At 34.7% G+C, this 19,810-nt stretch overlaps 3 protein-coding genes across 3 annotated transcripts; 1 reads left to right on the forward strand and 2 right to left on the reverse strand.

Annotated features, from left to right (window-relative positions):
• Window positions 1-3,089: 3,089 nt before the first annotated feature.
• LOC140986048 (F-box/kelch-repeat protein At1g51550) lies at window positions 3,090-5,513 on the forward strand. The gene is made up of 2 exons (XM_073453999.1): window positions 3,090-3,550; window positions 4,062-5,513. The coding sequence occupies exons 1-2, from the start codon at window positions 3,178-3,180 to the stop codon at window positions 5,009-5,011; spliced, it is 1,323 nt and encodes a 440-aa protein (XP_073310100.1). The 5' UTR covers window positions 3,090-3,177; the 3' UTR covers window positions 5,012-5,513.
• On the reverse strand, window positions 5,330-10,158 carry LOC140986049 (kelch repeat-containing protein At3g27220). The gene is made up of 7 exons (XM_073454001.1): window positions 9,649-10,158; window positions 9,339-9,527; window positions 8,739-8,968; window positions 8,103-8,273; window positions 6,640-6,745; window positions 5,906-6,112; window positions 5,330-5,699 (listed from the first exon to the last, which is right to left on the reverse strand). The coding sequence occupies exons 1-7, from the start codon at window positions 9,847-9,849 to the stop codon at window positions 5,535-5,537; spliced, it is 1,269 nt and encodes a 422-aa protein (XP_073310102.1). The 5' UTR covers window positions 9,850-10,158; the 3' UTR covers window positions 5,330-5,534.
• A 928-nt stretch (window positions 10,159-11,086) lies between these two features.
• Window positions 11,087-17,968, reverse strand: LOC140986154 (uncharacterized). The gene is made up of 2 exons (XM_073454193.1): window positions 17,594-17,968; window positions 11,087-11,267 (listed from the first exon to the last, which is right to left on the reverse strand). The coding sequence occupies exon 1, from the start codon at window positions 17,872-17,874 to the stop codon at window positions 17,614-17,616; it is 261 nt and encodes an 86-aa protein (XP_073310294.1). The 5' UTR covers window positions 17,875-17,968; the 3' UTR covers window positions 11,087-11,267; window positions 17,594-17,613.
• Between the last annotated feature and the right edge of the window lie 1,842 nt (window positions 17,969-19,810).

Here is a 19,810-nt window from a genome sequence, read left to right on the forward strand (position 1 = left end):
ATAAATGTCTCTTTGTTTGTTTGTTTTTTCTTTCATCTATTAATTAATAGATTGTAAAATAAATTGAAAAAATTGAAATTTAATCTATTTTTTGAAATCAAATTGACATTCCATTTTTTTTAAAATATATGTTTAATTAAATTTGAAATAATAATAATAATAATAAATAAATAAATAAATTTTTTTTCATCTATTCAGAGTTGTAAATTAAATCGAAGAAATATGAAATTAACCAATATTTTTAGAATGAAATTTTACTTTAGCTTTCATTTTTTGAAATGAAATTTAAACTGTATTTTTTTTTAAAAAAAATATATTTTTAATGAAATTTAAAATAATAATAATAAATACATGTTTTATTGTTTGTTTTTTTGTCATCTGTTAATAAATTTTAAAATAAATTAAAAAAATGAAATTTAGCCAATTTTGTGAAATAAAAATTAGATTCTATTTTTTTATATATAAAAAACCTATATTTTTAATATAATTTAAAATAAATAGATAGAAGAATAATAAAATTTATACTTCTATTTTTAAAAATACATGTATTTTTTGTTTGTTTTTCAGGCATTAACGAATTTTATTATAAATTGAAGAAAAATGAAATTTTATTTTCGAATGAAATTTACAATCAATTTTTTATATAAAAAATATATTTTTAATGAAATTTTAAATAAGTGACACAATGTGTTGTAACATTTCATGTTCACGATCTTAATTTTGATGTTAACAAAACTTGTTATTGTATTTCTAACATATTTACTCATGTGCGAAGTTGCAAACACAAGAAAGAAACTGAAACTGAATTTAGCCAAACTGAATTTCTGGCGAGTTTCAGTATTTTGATGATATCTCTCAGCTCAATGATTCAAATGACAATCCGCCAGCTGGAATGATCAAAAAACTCAATTTGGAACATGTCGTATGTCACGTCAGTTGGAAAAAATTGGATGTTATCTAGGTGTAACTGATCGCTTAATTACCAAAATGATTGCACAAAAACAACAATCAGTTGGGTATAACCAGTTGCGGTATTTTGACCATATCTCTCAGCTAGGTTATTGGAATGAATCGATTCAGTATGCGTTGGAAAAATAAGACGATGATATTCAAATTATCTTCAGGAGTCAAAGTCTGAATCGAAGCTTAAGATACTGATAAATGATGATGAAGCTACTGTTTATGCACAAACTGAAATCAGCAAGGCTGACACACTAGCTGAAACTGAGCTGGACCAGTTGAGCTGACCAGAACTAAACAGAACTAAAGCGGACCAGGTGAACTGAACCGGTTGAACAGCTGACCAGTTGAACTGAATCAGTTGACCAGTTTAGGCTCAGGAAAATATCTAGCAAGACAAAATTGATCGTTACAACTTCAGAAACAATACAGAAATTTTTCAAACAATCATATTATTGTGTCTAGTTGGTTCCGTCACTAACTAAGAGGATCATCTTCTATCATCATCAATGATATTTTATTATTATATTTATTTCTTATTATAATTATTTCTGCTAGTATAATAATAATTTTATTAATCATCATCATTTTCTGAAAGACAAGTGCATTATAGTCCGAGAACCATAAAGAAGTGTGTGCGAGCGAGGAGGAAACTCCTACACAAATGTCAACTCACAGGACTGCGTATGATGTATTTTTTGCTTTTAATTAACGAATTCATTTTTATCTAAAGGAAATAAATCCAAATTTCTATAGATCATCAACCATCTCTTCGTGAATATAGAATTGTGTTTATTAAAATCAATTCATGTGGTTCAATTGTTATGGAAATTTTTGGGAAACATCCATCGATTCTGTTAGGAGAGAGGTACACTAGTAATCCAAAAGACAATCACAAAAACTTTTTTACGAGATGATCTCAATTTTGTGAGACAAATGTCATATTTTGGTCACAAATGAAAAAATATTATTTATTATGTTAAAAATATTACTTATTATTGTAATATGATCCGTGATACCGTCTCACAATAGATCTGCTAAAAAAAGATATTTGAATGACGCGACATTGTGTTTAATCCAAAAAAAAAAACAATAATAATCTTTCTTTTTCTTATGTATATAATATTCACAACTATGTTTGTACTTCTATCTATCAAATCAGCTCCTACATCACTTGAACGCAAAGCAAAAACTTGTAGGAGACGATCTCACGGGTCGTATTTTTTGAGACAGATATCTTATTTGGGTCATCCGTGAAAAAAATATTATTTTTTATGCTAAAATTATTATTTTTTATTATGAATATCGTTAGGGTTGACCCGTCTCACAAATAAAGATTCGTGAGATCGTCTCACAAGATACCTACTCTGAAAGTAAATACGAATTAATTACACCTTCTCATTTATTAATATTGTTGTTAATTTTTATTCTTATCAATGTCTATAAATTATTGATTTATTATAATTGGCTTTATAAAGCTATTTTGGTCACTGAATCTGGTTGGCCTAATATGTTTTTCTAACATTAAATTATATTTTGTTATTTTCCTACATAAATATCTCGATTTTTTTTTCCAAATACATCACACTCTTATAAAATGAAGTTAATATGGATTTTTTTCCTATTGAAGTTATATCATAAAAAATTATATAAAAATAAAATTTTTAATATAGATAATTAATGGTCATTAATTATTACTAGTGCACCGACGCACGCGTTGCGTACTTGTATAATATTTTTTATAATTCATTTGATTTATATTTAAATGAGGATCAAAATATAATTATAAAAAATAGTAAAAGACTACATTGTAATTTTGATATATAAATTAAAAAATAAATAGAAAAATAAAAGAATTAAAAAAATAGCATGAGCAAGAATTGAATCTATAACTTAATTTCTAATAAATAATGACTCTATCCGCTGAACTACATTTAACTTACATTAAAGTTTTAACATTTTATTAATATATATAATTATTAAAACAGACCATGACATCAAAGTTAGTTACTTAAAGTATTTTAAACTTAATATAATAGTATAAATATAAATTATGAGCTAAAGCATACACATACATTCCATGGCATATTAGTAAATTAGCAAAATAAGATACGAGTGAATAAATGAGGAACAGGAAATTTCACAACCTTTTCTCGTACGAACAGAAGAAAGAAAAAGAAGCGGAAGGAAGAAGTATTATTAAATCATCATCAACAGATGGCGGATGCATTGGTATCTTCATCTCCAATAGCAAGATTATTCCAAGACCAGCTGTTTTCGATCTTGCTCCTCTTACCCATACAATCAATTCTCTGCTTCGCCACCACATGCAAAAGGTTGAATCTTTTGGCATACTCAGATGCTCTGTGGGAGTCTGTATACAGGAGAGACTGGGGACATCCACCAGCGGATGCGGCCCAGCTTCCATGGAAGAATATGTACCGGCAGGTTTACCAGTTGGACAGTGTGAATTGCCACAGTCTCTTGTTGGGCAACGATGATGAGCGGCCGTGCCCAAGACCCAGAGCTTCCCATTCTCTGAATTTGGTGTCCGGATGCTTGGTTCTGTTCGGTGGGGGATGTGAGGGAGGTTAGCATTACCAAATCACTCTTTCTACTTGCTTTCTCCCTTGAGGGTTCTTGATCAATTTCTTCAATTAAGTCATCCTAGTAACGTAGTGTGCATATGTATTGGAGATTGAATTGATATTCCCCACCCTTAATACTTGTATATCATGGTCAGCGGAAAAAAAAAGCAACAATTTCATTCATCTTGATAACTTGAATTTGTTACTCTGCTGACATACCAAGAGGAGCTTCTAGTTTTGAAATGTATTATTGAGCTATCATTCAACATTTGACCCAAGAACCATCTCCCATAGTTGTAGAAAAACATCATCGTACTCTATACTAGCTGTATTTTCGTTTCTCAAGGCCGAAATAAAGATAAAGATGGAGTCCATTGGATAATTTCATTCTATTAAATATTATTGTTGCAGATGCTGGGAAACTGACCAAATACTTGTTATATCAATCAATTTGATTACTGAATTTCTGTCATTTCTAGTTTGTCATTGCTGCTCTTTGTTTTGATGGTTCAGGAAGGCACCTCGAAGACACATGGACGGCTTATGCAGGAGTTGATGACTTGAAGAGGAGAAGAATAAAATGGCAAAATACAAGTTCGGGCATTCCTAAGGGGAGGTTTGGTCACTCGTGTGTTGTAGTTGGCAATTATCTTGTCTTGTTTGGAGGGATCAATCAACATGGTGTCCGCCAAAATGACACATGGGTTGGCCAGGTCACAGTTGAAGAAAGACTTGGTAATGTTAAATTATCTTGGCGGCTTCTTGATGTGAGTTGTTCGAGTACATCGCCACCATCACCGAGGGGTGCTCATGCTGGTTGCTGTATTGATAATAAAAGAATGCTTATCCATGGAGGCATCGGGCCATCCGGTGTGAGATTATGTGACACATGGGTTCTGGATCTTGCAGAAGATGTCTGTTTTGGGACGTGGAGAGAAATTTTGACTCAACCATGTCCTCCATCTCGGTCGGGACACACATTAACTCATATTGATGAAGCAAAGAACATATTATTTGGAGGGAGGGGATCGAGTTATGAAGTGCTTAATGATGTATGGCTCTTTGATTCATCGGCCGGTAGATGGATTCAATTAGCATTTGATTTATGCAACAGCGTGCCTATGCCAATGCCCCGAGTGGGGCACTCTGCCAACCTTATAATAGGACATAGACTTCTTATTTACGGAGGTGAAGATTCAAATAGGCATAGGAAAGATGACTTTTGGGTTTTAGACATTGAGTCGATGACAACGAAGCAGCAGCATAGAAAAACATGGAGAAGGCTTGAATTCAAAGGGGGCCACAAACCCAAGTGTAGGTCATTTCATAGTGCTTGTGTTGATAATTCAGGGTGTTATTTGTATGTGCATGGTGGAATGGTTGATGGGTTAGTTGAGCCTGCTAGTTCATCAGGCTTAAGGTTCGATGGAGAATTTTTCTTGGTCGAGCTCATATTACACTAGTCTCTGTGATTTCCCATGTATAGAAGAAATAGGCTGGTGAGGTAACGGTATTGCTTTCCATGTAAAGAATCAGCTGTTTAACACGCAAAACTACTCAGAAGAAAACTAATCAACGGGGAATGTTATGTAAATATTGAGGTGCATGCATGTGCCAGTGTGTACTTGCGCAATTAAAGTTTTTGGAATTACAAAATATGAGTAATATGGAATGCCATTTAAACTGCTTTGTGATCGTATGTGGAGATGCATTCATGTGCCGAATTTAGTTGTCGGTCTTCTTTTATCCTTTTGAGAATGTTTGTAGAGACCTGGATGGCATATGGAACGAGCAAGATGTATAAAATTGTATGTAACATAGCAAGCATTGATACTCTTGCCTCAAGTCGTTATTCGACAGGGTCTGGACTTGTCCTTCCATTACTTAGGACTTCTAAAACAGTAAATAAAATAAAAACAAGTGTTCCTACCACTACTTATACAACTAATGATATTGTGGCACGCATTGCAGCCACAAAAAAAATTCTCACAATATCAGCTTCGTTCTCCACATCTCACCTATTACCTTTCGTGGCGCTGGATCCTCAGGTCCTCTGTCTCGTTGCCCAGATGTGAAATACAGCATTCCATTCCAAAATCCTACTAGAGTGGTTTTGACTCGGAAAGGGAGCTTTCCGATCACCGACCATTTCTGTTATAATGATTCAAAATAAATGAACCTGATACAAATATATGAAAACTAGTTCCGAAAACACGGCTAGAAACATTTGCATCATGCTAGATATGCTCATCAATCAAGAATAATTTGCATCTATGCTAGATATACCCATCAATCAAGAATAAACAAGAACGAGGAATCAGTGATGACAAAGTGGTTAAAAGGTATGGAGAAGATACCAGCGTATCAAACTGAAACTGAAATATTTCGCCAACCAGCGTCATCTTTTTGGTGACAGGATGCTTTTCCGTGGTACCTCCAACAATAACAATCGAATTATTAACAATCGCCCAAGCAAATTCAATATGAGAATCAGGTTTCGGCATAGGAGGTAGCACTTTCCACTTCATATCATCATCTATCATGTAGACATCAGCATACACAACCTACATAAATAAAACCTACAGAGTCATAATGAATTACAGCACACGAAAGGCAAAAGGCATTTTCATTATATTTCAGTGTTTCCCTTGCATTATAACATTTTCAATCCTGTTTTCTTTTCTTTTGTTTTTATTCCTTGGGGAGTACATATTTTCAGGTGGAACGGGTGGACTGGACTTTCTCACTGGGGACAACACATTATAAAGAATTTTTCAGTACTAAATAAAACATAATGTCGTCAAAATATTTTGCTATTATTTCAAACAGTTGCCGCATCTTTCAAATTGCAATCCAAAAATGGCCATTTTGTGAAGAGTTCGCAAACTCTAGAGAAGAGACACCAAGAAGAAAACGAAGGACATTAAAATTCTAGCGCTTCTAACACCATATGTTTTGAGAAATTGGCCTGCACCTAGTAGGGCAGTTAAGATTTTTTTAAAAAATCATATATTGAAATAAGAAATTGTATCAGATCTATCCCCGTTCATGCAACCAGCTGCTTATTCATAAAAACATGAAGTTAGATGACCTCATTACGGCGGGAGCATTTAAAAATTGGAGATCCAGGTTTAGCCATGAAATCACCTTCTTGACCACCCATAACATACAGACGATCATTGAACACCACACATGTCCTACACAGATAGTCAAGTAATAGACCATGATCAAGATAATTAAACTGAGATGAGAAAATATTATCCAAACGGTGAATAGAATAAGAAAATTTCGTTACGCTGAAAATTATTGGGGAATGTAAATGACATCTTCAAACTAATAATTCATATGTGTCGACAGCTTTTGAATAGAAAAAATTGGTGAAGAAACTCATTACAATAATGATGTTGACTAATTATAGGAAAATTGGTTAACATCACAATTAATCAAGGTTGTAGTTGCAGCTGATAAAATCAAAATCCTCAACTTCTACACCAACGCAACAAACATGTCAATACGCAAATTACAGATTTTGTCTTTAACAAGCGTAATTTGGTAGAAGTATCCCTTTTAATTTCCCACAATCAGAAAACCTTGCAAACGTTTAAAAATGGCTACCACATGAGCAATTACTAAATCATTTTAATTTATAATCAATAATCAGATATCAATAAATTATTACAAACACCACTAAATAATCTACAAACTTCTTCCATAACCTCATCCCCATCACTGAACATGCCATAAAATGAAGCAAGAATATGAAATATCAGGTGTTTTAGTCACATTGAGGATTTGATGGAATGAGACATTCTTACGAAATTGCTAAAAAATTAGTCAAAAGATATAGTTTGCTTAAATGTCACCCAGTATCTAACGTCTTGATAACATAGAAACATCAACCGACTATGAAGCTAATGTCACAATTTTTTTTATCATGTTTCATGTGCGTCAAAATGATAAAGATCATGAAACAAAGCTATTTGTGGCATTGCAACTATTAAATCCTTACACATCATAACATTACTAAGTAGAGAAAAGTTTTGTTTAGAATGTTCACAAAGAGAATTCCAACAGAATACAGAAAATCTACAAGCTTTCGCCATAGTCCAAAATAGCCCCCGTGGAACTTCCTTCTATAGCTACCATGCGGCCAGTTTAAACATGTCAGAAACCTAAAACCATTTTCTGCGAATCGATCTAACTAATTCTTTGAGAACTTCTAGGATTTCATTAATTCTAGTAATACCAAACCCAAAGCATATACGCACAAGAATAAAAGTCGAGGCTCAAACAATTAGCTAAAAAATAGAAAGCATAGCCAGGAAAACATGTAACCTGGTAGGCTGTGTTCATAAATAAGCAACATATATGCACCTAATTACAACTATTAAGAAAATAGTAGAACCAAATCCCATATATGAAGATTTCAATCTACCACGGTCAAAAAACAAATAGGTGCCTATGGAGAAAAGAGCCAAAAATTTCATATTGAGGTAAGACGTAAAATCTGGAACTAGTAATATAATTAAGTTCTATAAGGACAACAAGGAAAACCTGTGAGGTCCACCACGAGGGATAGGGATTTCAGTCCTCCATTCTTCTTCTAAGGCTTTGCCATCTTTTACAGCTATGCTCCAATGTTCTACAGCAGGTGTATGTCGGTTCTCTTTGCTGCCCCCCATCACATGGAGTCGGCCCCTCCAAAGCTGTGTTGCAGGAGCATACCTGGAAGAACACTCAAGAGACTGGTAACCATAACCCAAGAAAATTTTATTTATAATTTTATCTTGAAGGCATTGATTATACTATAGTTAGTCGAATTTTAATAAAAAGTTTGAACTAGTGAATAAGACTGGTTGTTATGAAATGTTTGCAGACAGACAATAACAATATCAACAAAAACATCACGAGATTAAAAAGGGAGGCACAGCTTGTCATCAAGTCCTTAAGGCAATCGAGGACCGTATGTACAACAAGGGTTTGTAAAAAAGTGGGTGACACATTACACGGTTGTCCAAAATTTTTGAAAAATAATGGAACTGAGTGCAGATAACAGGCAAAAGAAAAAATCATGCCGCACAAACTGGCAAGATGTCCAGCATGGCCCCAAAGAATAAAAAAAGAATTCTTCCATGAAAGTTGAAACTGCAAAAGGGTAACATCACTTACAACCACATAACTAGGGCATACCTGGGTACGGGTAATGGTGGCATGCTACGCCATTGCTTTGTCTCTGTGTCCAGTACAAATGTTTGCGCTGTAGGTCCCCGACATTGAGGACCATATTGTCCAGTAACTACATAAATGTACCTTCCATCTGTTACCATGCCTAAATGTGAATGCGCCATTTCTTTGGGCATATCAAACCTTCCTCCCCAAGTGTTATCAGTGAAATTGTAAATGTCGACGTGAGAATGCACCTGAGGAAAAAGAAAAAGAAACCATCAAATCCCATAGTTTTATGTTTCCACATAAGCACTCAGAAAAAAGGAACTGCAAGATATATGCGAACATAGAATTTGTTTTAGAATACTACGCTGGTTCACTTTTCTAACTCCGCCATGGCTGGTTCAAGCCAGGGTAAAGGAGGAGGGTTGCATTAGGTTGCTAAACAGCAAAAAATATAGGCAAAAGTTTTAATGCATGGATCCATCAGACTATTGTGCTAATGCTAGACTACTTCACTTTTCTTGGAGTTACATCATTATATAAACCCTTAAACTGATGCAACAGAAGTTTACATATGCATCAAATAGTATAATGGTGTGAGAAAGCAGATCAGATCCTCACGTAATCAATGGTTCCATATCCAGCAAATACAAAAAGAAGATTCTTGATTTGTATTGCCGCACCATCAAGACGAGGCACTGGCGCTGTTGCCATCTTATCCCATTTTAACTCGGGAGCTGGTAAATCGGCAAACGTTGCTGACAAGACCCTTCCAGGTACAACTTCCTTGTTATTCTGCTCAGGCGCTTCCTGCCGGATAGAGAATTGATACATTCAATACTAATGTAAGTAAGCAAAAAGCAATCACCCATACATATTAAAATGTGATCAATCAATACACACACACACACACACACACACACACACAAACCTTAATTGGAGAGGTACGATTAGTTTGAATGAGATGTGGAAGGAGAAAAGTAGGGGAATCTCGTAGAGGCAAATTGACGGAAGTAGAAGACGATGAGGATGCCCAAAGTAGATCTGCAAGAAGAAATGCTCCCAACAGTCCTACCAATAACAACGCGTATTTGGTTGTGGTTCTATGCTTAGCCGCAGCTAACTTCTTCATCACTATGACTCCAGATGAAACCAAAAATATTCAAAATTCATTCCACCTCCTACTCAGATTGAACCCCAATCCGCAATTCATTCCGTCTTATTGAACCCCAATCCGCAATTCATTCGAGATGGAAGAAGATCACTTCAAATCAAGCGTCGCATCTCAATACAATTCTACACAATCTCAGGATGGTTGCTCGATTCGTCTACGAGAATGATTTGAAGAGAAATTGGAATTCACCGGTTGTAAATCAACTGCGGCGGGGAGGATGGTATATATTGAATTTAAAGATTAATTGCGTTGTATCTCAATATTGTTGTTCAAGCCATTACGTAGATATTGTATTTTGTCGGTACATGTTCAATTTTAGAGTAGTTTCTTGAGAGACTGATTAATTATATTCACAATAAAAAGTAATATTTTTTGATTAATTATATTGATATTCACAATAGAAAGTAATATTTTTTGATGGATAACTCAAATAAGAGATACGTCTTACAAAATACGACCAGTGAGACCATCTCACACAAGTTTTTGCCTCAATTTTAATTCACCAAAGTTTATTACCTATGAATTGTAAAAACCTAATTAACCAAACCAGTTTATGAATGATTTTTATGAACTTAAATTTTATCAAATATGAAAGCTTTTCACCTCTAAAAGATTTCATACGTCATCTTTGGGGAAAAAAAAAAGCAAAAAACTACATCATGAACTTATACATTCTTGGTTATTTTTGTGAAATATCCATCTTTATTAGAATTATATTATATTATAAATACCTGAAAGAAAAGAAAAATACCAAAATAATGACACTTTTTTATTTGATATAGAAGAATATCTTTATATTAATACCAAAGTAATGACTCTCCATTGGTTGAGTCTCGATTAACTCTACAAACATTTAATCAAATACTTCAACCATAATTACCATCAAATGATTCTTAATTATGATTTTTTTTTGTTCTAATTAATAGTCATCCTATTTAGATGTCATCCTTTGAAAATAATTTAAGACCATTTTGCATGCATGGAGGTGACAGAGGCTGCGGAGCTTGGACAGAAGCAAAGGTGGATTCAGCTACTCCTTGAAGAAGTTGAGGAGAATCTTCGTTGCAAGGGAAAGGTACAAACGTGTCTGAAATTTTCTTTTCCTCCCAGAAAATGATAAACTCAAAGGTAAAAATCAAAATACATAAAGAGTTTCAACAAAATATACTAATAGAACAAAACAAATGCCGGAATCCAAGGCCTGAAGATCAGTAACAAAACAAATATCACAATAGTTTTACATAGATTTAGTAGCATCAATTTGCAAATGTATTTGCATCAGCTGCTTTATTATTCTCTTCGATGCATAAAAACAAAAAAAACTATCGATGCTCCCCACATTGGCATCAATGGTCGCCCAGGAATTTTGGCTGAAGCTGCAATTAAAATGTATTAAACATGTTATGGAATTCAGTGGGGGCATAATAGAGCATTGTCTGAAATAAGCAGCAGTGCACACTGACCACACAAGCAATTCCTTCCATTCTGTTCTACAAAACAATGATATAAACGTCTACTCATTCGCAAAGCATTTGACATAGAATCTATGCAGCATACATCATCGAAGATGTGTAAAAGGACAACGTGATTGTTTCTGAGAGCAATGATCTAGTCTATCAACAGTCTCATGCAAAATAATGATAAAGAGGAAATCCAAATAACATGTTGAAAATGCATCATGTTAAGCATTTCAAAGTATCATTATCGGCATTCCAAGCAATACACCAGTAATCCTAAATGACAAGATGAAAGTTAAGAATACCAGCAATTAGCGCAAAATGTAAGGTATGCCTGAGTACTTTCCCCAACAAAACCTTTTGGAAAACTTTGCATGACAATGTCAAGGATTAGGGACTCTTCCAACAGAAATTATTTGCAGGATCGGTAATAAGGGTTAATTTATTTTCACAGGAAACAAAGTTCATTAATAAATTTAAAAGTACAGCATAAAACATCCTTCCAAAAGCAATTTTATGTGTAATTTTTTGGATTTTTTAACCATTCCGAGCAAATAATAGGTTACCCATTAGTCATAACCATGTCACATTTTTCCTAAAAATGAGTTCCTTTAAGATCTTATACAAAATAGACGCAGCGAAAGTACAGGATAAGAAAGAGTGGAATGCCAAGCTAAAACAAAAGTAAAGATTGCAATGATGGTTGTGGGATCGTCCAATTTCAAAGTGAGAGCAGGGGAAGATAATCAACAACCATTAGGGGTGATCCGTGAGAACAGGGATAATCATTTTGATTTCGTTATTGGTAAGGGTAGCGTATATAATGGCATTAACTCCTCTCTAGATGATAAACTTGGTTTTGCCATCATCCCTACTAGCACAGCTTGTGTTTTGCCTTGGCCATGAATTCTCTGTTACACCAACTAATAGCCCACAAGATCGCTTGCCGAAGACGGTGTTATGTGAATTGCCACCATACTGCATTTATGATGGTTAGTGGGGGCATCATGATTTGTAAAAAATGACAGGCTGCACATTCAATTGTTTATGAGAATTTGCATCTATAAAGAGATGCGTCCTTCGACCATTTCAGATCATCCCAATAAAGCTTTTCAGCATTGTAAAATAGAGAGCAAAGAAAAAAAATAGTGTTTTTTCTCGAGTGTAGAGGTTCTCGTGTGAGAAAATATATTTTCAGTTATCCTCTAGGTTGAAACTGTGAGATATTGAGTTTTTTGTATACTTGTAATATTTCTTCCAATAAAGATTTGCAGTAGCTCCGTGGACGTAGCCTATTTTGGATGAACCACGTAAATCTTTGCACGTTTTAATTCCACATATTTTTTAGTACTATATTATCATCATGATCGTCATCGTTTCAGCGTAATCCCCAACAACTGGTATCAGAACATTGTTGTAAAATTTCTTACAATTTTTAGTATGATCTATTATTGTAGCTTTATCTGATCTTCTACATGAAAACATATTTTTTAGATTTTTTTCTAAAGCTAGAGAAGCGATGGCCGGAGATGATGGATCGGGACCTGAAATCAAAAAGTTTGACAATACATATTTCACGTTCTGATGGTTACATATTGGAGATTATCTGTATAGCAAGAAGTTGCATCAAACTCTATCACGAAAGAAGCCGGAAAAGACGGATGATGATGACCGGGAACTCCTTGACCAACAGTTGTTAGGTGTAATATGATTGATCCTAACGAAAAACGTGACACATAACGTGGCGAGGGCACAAACCACATAATAGATGATGTTCATTTTATCAGACATGTACAATAAGAGATCAGTAAACAACAAAGTACATCTCATGAAAAAGTTAGTCAACTTGGAAATGGGAGAAAGTTCTTCGGTGGCTAAACACATCAATGAGTTCAACACAATTGTTTCTCATCTAACATCGGTTGAAATTAATTTGATGATGAGATTCGTGCATTTATTTTTTTGGCGTCTTTACCAAATGTTTGGGAATCAAAGCTGACAGCGGTTAGCAACACTGTTGGAAAAAGAAAACTACATTTCAATGATGTCAGATATCAAATTCCTGATGAAGAAGTTCGCATGAAGGATTCGGGGAAAAGAACATCATCGAGATCTGCTATAAATCTCGAAAACAGACGAAGTGGCGAAAAGAGTTCTAACCGAGATCCAAGTCAACACATGGAAAAGAAAAAAGCAACTTTGAAAGAAATTTGAAGTGCTGGAGCTCTGGTGAGACTGATCACTTAAAAAAACTGCAAATCAACAAAGAATAATGCAAATGTTGTTACTAAGGAGGTACATGATACTCTATTATTATCCATGGAAAGCCCGATTGATTCTTGGGTTATAGACTCAAGAGCTTCGTTTCATACAACTGGTAATCGCGAAATATTCGATAATTATATCACTGACGATTACGGAAAAGCTTTCCTGGCAGATGGAAAAGCTTTGAAAATAGTTGCCATGAGTGATGTTTGGATGAATATGTCAAATGGATCTGTCTGAAAAATTAACAAAGTTAGCATGTACCAAAATCGACACGCAATCTGATCTCAGTACAGCTCGACGAAGAAGGCCATAACGTGACCTTTGCTGATGGTTCCTGAAAAGTGAACAAAAGAGCCATGATTGTTGCTCGAAAAAAAAAAAGTGGAACACTTTATATGACTTCAAGTTACAGAGATACATTAGCAGCCGTGGATGCTAGAGCTAATTCAAGTCTATGGCATTATATGAGTGAGAAGGGAATGAAGATACTTGCATCAAACGGGAAGCTACTGGAATTAAAGACCGTTGAACACGAGCTATGTAAAAGCTATTTCTTTGGAAAGCAGAAAATTGTGAGCTTTTCAAAAGGCGGTAGAGAACCGAAAGAAGCAAAGTTGAAGCTGGTTCATACCGATGTATGGGGACCATGTGACATCCCTTGGATTCTCAAGATATTATGTCACACTTAACGACGATTCAAGCAGGAAAGTCTGGGTTTATTTTCTGAAAAATAAATCTGATGTTTATGAGACCTTTAAAAGATAAAAAGCAATGGTTGAGAATGAGACCAACTTGAAGGTGAAGTGCTTACGATCGGTGGTGAATACGAAAATGATGAGTTCAAGAAATATTGTGCATAGAACAAGATCAAGATGGAGAAAACCATTCCTGGTACACCTCAACAAAATGATGTAGCTGAAAGGATGAACAGAACCCTGAATGAACGTGCTAAGAGCATGAGATTACACTCTGGATTAACGAAATCATTATGGGCTGATGCTGTTAATACTGCATCATATATGATCAACAGAGAACATTTGGTACCGCTTGACTGCAGAATACCCGAAAAGGTATGGAACGACAAAGAAGAAAATCTTTCTTTCTTGAAAGTGTTTGGATGTTCTATGTTCATATTGATTCAGCTAGCAGAACAAAACTTGATCCGAAATCAAAGAGTGTTTCTATATTGGTTGTGGAGATAATGAGTTTGGTTATCGTTTTTGGAATAACCAAAATCGAAAGAATATTCTGAGCAGAGATGTAATCTTCAATGAGCAAGTATTGTACACGGACAACTCAACCATTGGAGTTGGAGATGAATGTTCTCAAGTCAAGAAGACTGATGAAGTGCCCTTGATAGATATTTCTGTGAATGAATCGAAAAACAGTAATCAGGAAGATGAAGAAGCAACTACACAAGATGATGACCCACAAACTCCGGTGATTGAATTCATGAGATCTTTGAGAACAATTAGACAACCAAATAGATACTCCCTTGCACTTCACTATATTTTGCTGAAAGACAAGGGTGAACCGAAGACCTTTGAAGATGCAATGAAAAATGATGATTCAAATAGTTCATCCTACCACAGTACATCAGAAAATGTATGTTATTATCGAGTAACATACACAGGTACCCATAAAATTAGATATTTGACGAACGTGATTTATGTGACATTTATTGTCTCTATGAATTATTTGTGGCATTGCGTAAACATCAATGGGTGAAAATAAAAGATATTTTATACACAAATTTTTTGTTTGTATATAATATCAATGCATGACACGAAATTGCACTACATTTCGAGCCTCAATCCTATTGATTACCATTTTGATATTGTTTGTATGATCGAGTTGATTGTCGGGATGGTACGAAACTAAGTGAGAGATAGCCGGGGAAGATGAGATGGATTCACTTTCATCCAATCAAACATGGGAGTTGACAGAACTTCCGCAAGGCAAAAAAGGATTACATAACAAGTGCGTGTACCGGTTAAAAGAAGAACATGATGGTAAAGCGGTACAACTGTACAAGGTAAGACTTGTTGTAATAGGTTTTCAACAAAAGAAAGGCATTTACACTGAGATTTTCTCTCAAGTAGTTAAGTTAAGGAATTTATATAAAGCAATCACATGGATTTGAAGTACGAGCAAAAGAGAAAATGGTGTGCAAACTTCAAAAGAGCTTGTACGGTCTCAAACAAGCTCCAAGACAGTGGTACAATAAGTTTGATAGATTCATGAGCAAAAATGATTTCCTGAGTTGTCAGGCTGATCACTGTTGTTATGTGAAGAAGCTTGACTACTATATGTAGATGATATGTTGATAACATGAGTTTAAAATCAAGAAAGATTTATCACAAGAATTTGCTATCCTTGGAATGACGATCTTAAGAGATCGGGTGAGTACTCATTTGGCTAGTCATTTTAAACTAACCAAAACACAATCAACATCAACGGAGCCGGAGCAGACTTATATGAACAAGGTTCCTCATGCTTCTGAAGTTGGAAGCCTCATGTATGCAATGGTGTGCACTATATCAGACATAGCACGTGCAGTGGGAGTTGTGAACAAGTTTATGAGCAATCCAGGAAAACAACATTCGAAAAAAGTTAAATGGATTATGAAGTACTTGAAAGGTACTGTTAGTTTATCGTTGTGCTTCAAAAGGTCAACTTTGGGATTACAAGGTTTTGTTGATGCTGACATGGGTAAGTACCACTGGATATGAGTTCACATTAGGTGGTACGACAGTAAGTTGGGTATCTAAATTGAAAAAAAATAGTTGCATTTTCGACTACTGAAGCTGAGTACGTTGCAGTTACAGAAGCTAGCAAGAAGATGGTATGGTTGAGATCCTTTCTGGAGGAATTGGGTCAGAAGCTTGAGGGAAACACATTACACTGTGACAGTCAGACTGCTATTCATTTAGCAAAAAATCATGTTTATCATGCTAAGACAAAGCATATACAACTTCGGTATCATTTCATCAAATCAGTACTGGAATATGGAGTCTTGATGCTTGAAAAGATTCCTAGAAATAAAAATGTAGCCGATATGCTCACAAAAGTTGTGACCATTGACAAACTAAAGTAACGTTCAACTTCAGTTGAACTCCATACATAAATGAGTAGATATGAGTTGTTGCATTAATGGTGTGAAGTCATGATTGGAATCAAGTCTTCAAGTGGGAGAAATGTTAGGTGAGCTGCCATCATCTTGTATTTATGAATGTTGGTAGTGGCAGCATGAGTTATCAAAAATAACAGCTTGTGCATTCAATTGTTTCTAAGAATTTGCTTATAGATGTGTCCTTCGACCATTTCAGGTCATCCAATAAAGCTTTTCAGCATTGTAAAATAGAGAACAAAGAAAAAAGAGTGTTTTTTCTTGAGTGTAGAGGTTCTCGTGTGAGATAGAGAAAATATATTATCGGTTATATTATGGGTTGGGATTATGATATATTGAGTGTTTTGTATACATTTGTAATATTTCTTCTAATAAAAATTTGTAGTGGCTATGTTGACGTAATCTATATTGGGTGAATCACGTATATTTTTGTATTCTTGTTGATTGTTTTAATTCTGCATTTTTTTGTACTGTATTATCATTATGATCGTCATCGCTTCGGCGTAATCCCCAACAGACAAGATTTATAGTCAATTCAAACGTGACGGCTTAACTCAAATGGTCGATTAAAATCTAAAGCTATTGGAACCTTCTCAGTAGACAATTGTTTTACAAGTAGTGACAAAGTGAAACAAGCATGAGTCCATCGGCCAGGACGTCCGTCCGAGTAAGGCCACTAAATGAGAATTCAGATTTCAACAAAGCTACGTTCTGAAATTAAGCACTGGAGCAATCCCCTTGTATAAATATTTTCCCAATTTAAAAGTGAATGACCAGCAATACAGCATCGCATTCCATGACAATTATATGGCTAACGAGAACATTAATAAAAAGTGGGTGATCGGACCTGAGCGGCGGGCCGTCAAATCAATGGCCACCGTGTTGCTTGTGCTCGAGGTGACGGCGCTCCTCGGGCAGGGCAAGGAGGTAGGACAAGGCCATTCCTCCGAAACACACGTGATAGAGAGGGTCGATGGAACTGGTCTCGATGTACTTGGCGTGGTAATTGTCGAGTCCACGCTTCACAGAGTTGCTGACAAAACTGAAGGTGAAAATGGGCTTCAAACGAGCAGGCAACTCCTTCACCTTCAGCCCCTTGATCTCGTTGTAGAAACTCCTAAACGCCATTTTCGTTCGCCGAGTACCTGAATTGATGAGGAACGAACCCTAATTGCGTTCGTAAGGAGATTCTTGAAATATTTTGCCTTGGAATCGATTGTTTAAAAATAAAAATAAACAATTGAAAGATAAATGGTATATAAATATCTATTTTAACATAAAATTTATTTACGTAATCATTTACAATTATAATCATATCATAACATTCCTCTTTATATAATTATTTACTTAACAACTATTTTGTTGAATCTTTCATTTAGCAAAATGATTGCTTGAAAAATTCACAAAGAGTCAGGTGATGCCTCGTTAAAACTTTGACAATAAAACTCAATGGGAAAAATTTGAACGAAAAAAAAAGAGTACAACAATATATTTTTTTTGTATGTTTTCTTGACGAGCAACGCGTCTCGTTAAAATCTTACTATGAAAAACTCAATGAGACAAAAACTCAGTGAAGGAAAAAGATTACGAAATATCTTGCTTATGTCAAACCGCCTCATTAAAACCTTGTTATGAAAAATCTCTTGAGAAAATTCATAAATAATTCATAAATAGTATAGTCTCAATTACTCCTCATGTTGCAACCATCGCTCGAAATTTGATATCGGTAATGCTCTTATGAAAAGATCAGTCACAGTGTCTTCAATTGATGTTTATATATGATACTTCTGTACTAAAGATCTTTTGAGAATTAATAATGTAAGGACCTCGCATCGTATTATCGTAAATCATATTTTGATTCTCGATAATTCATGAAATTGTCATATTATTAAGTGTGTGAAGTATATAATTGACAATGAAAGTGAGAAAATATGTTGTGATAATGAAATATTGTATTAGTAATTGATTTATATTTGAAAAGTATGTTGAACCGCAATAAAGAAGTGACACATCTTATGGTTTCTAGCATAGTTGTTTGAGTATTATTTCAAATGAGGTGAAACCAAGTTCATTAGAAGGCTAATACATAGATCTACAACTTTCATGTTGATCACATTTGCTAATTCGAAACCTAAAATATCGTTTCGGACAGAACAAAGCGCGCACCCACGCATGAGAGATAAACCACGAAATCAAGTTTTATCGTACGAATCTACCTCGAAACGTTGTCGAAACTCAAAACAAATTATATATTCGGAATCCTCGTGTTGAGAGCGTTATTTTGAGGTAATTTTCTTCTCGATTCAGAACTTTTACTTATTGAACTGCTAGAGTAGCATGAATTTGAATTCGAAATCGATATATGCGATAGAATAGCCGATGAGAAACTAACTTTCAAAATCGGAATTGAATTATGTTATAATTTCAATTTTATATGAATTTTCAAAGTTTCAAAACAATTTTGAAACTTTAAATTTTGATTGTAAATAATTAGATGTATTATAATGATTATATAACAATGAGTTATTAGGATTTATGATGCGATATCACTGCAAGAAAAAAGGCCTACGACAACGGTTTTTCTCCGTTGTTGTAGGCCTTTTAAAACCGTTGTTAGAAGCCATGTGGTTAAAAGGTGTGCTCAAAGACAACGGTGAAAAACCGTTGTCGTAGACGTCTAAAGATGACGGTGAAAAACCGTTGTCGTAGGTATACAAAACCGTTGTTAAAGGTCATGTGGTTAAAGAATTTGCTAAAAGACAACGGTTCTAGAGGGTTGTTGTAGTTACAATTTGCGACGGTTTTTAAACAACCGTCGCAAATAAATTTGCGACAGAAATCATCGTTACCAGTCGCTACAATTAGCGACGGTCGTAATTAAAATAGTCGCTAAAGAGCGACGGTTTTATACACCGTCGCTAAATTTAGCGACGGTATTAATACAATTTCGTCGCTAATATTAGCGACGGTGTTTTATGTATTCCGTCGCTATTTTTGTCAGTAAAATAAAAAAAAATTTCAGTCGAAAATATTATATTCTTGATTTTAAAAATTTATTAAACTT

This window comes from Primulina huaijiensis, chromosome 10 (assembly GCF_012295235.1).
Source record: "Primulina huaijiensis isolate GDHJ02 chromosome 10, ASM1229523v2, whole genome shotgun sequence".
NCBI lineage: Eukaryota > Viridiplantae > Streptophyta > Magnoliopsida > Lamiales > Gesneriaceae > Primulina > Primulina huaijiensis.

Bases quoted from the DNA above. Each gene is read 5' to 3' on its own strand.
- LOC140986048 (XM_073453999.1), top strand. From the start codon at position 3,178: ATGGCGGATGCATTGGTATCTTCATCTCCAATAGCAAGATTATTCCAA. The intron at 3,551-4,061 runs GTTAGCATTACC...TTGATGGTTCAG, and splicing joins CGGTGGGGGATGTGAGGGAG to GAAGGCACCTCGAAGACACA.
- LOC140986049 (XM_073454001.1), bottom strand. From the start codon at position 9,849: ATGAAGAAGTTAGCTGCGGCTAAGCATAGAACCACAACCAAATACGCG. The intron at 8,969-9,338 runs GTGAGGATCTGA...CTTTTTCCTCAG, and splicing joins GATATGGAACCATTGATTAC to GTGCATTCTCACGTCGACAT. The intron at 8,274-8,738 runs GTATGCCCTAGT...GTGTTCTTCCAG, and splicing joins CCACCATTACCCGTACCCAG to GTATGCTCCTGCAACACAGC.
- LOC140986154 (XM_073454193.1), bottom strand. From the start codon at position 17,874: ATGGCGTTTAGGAGTTTCTACAACGAGATCAAGGGGCTGAAGGTGAAG.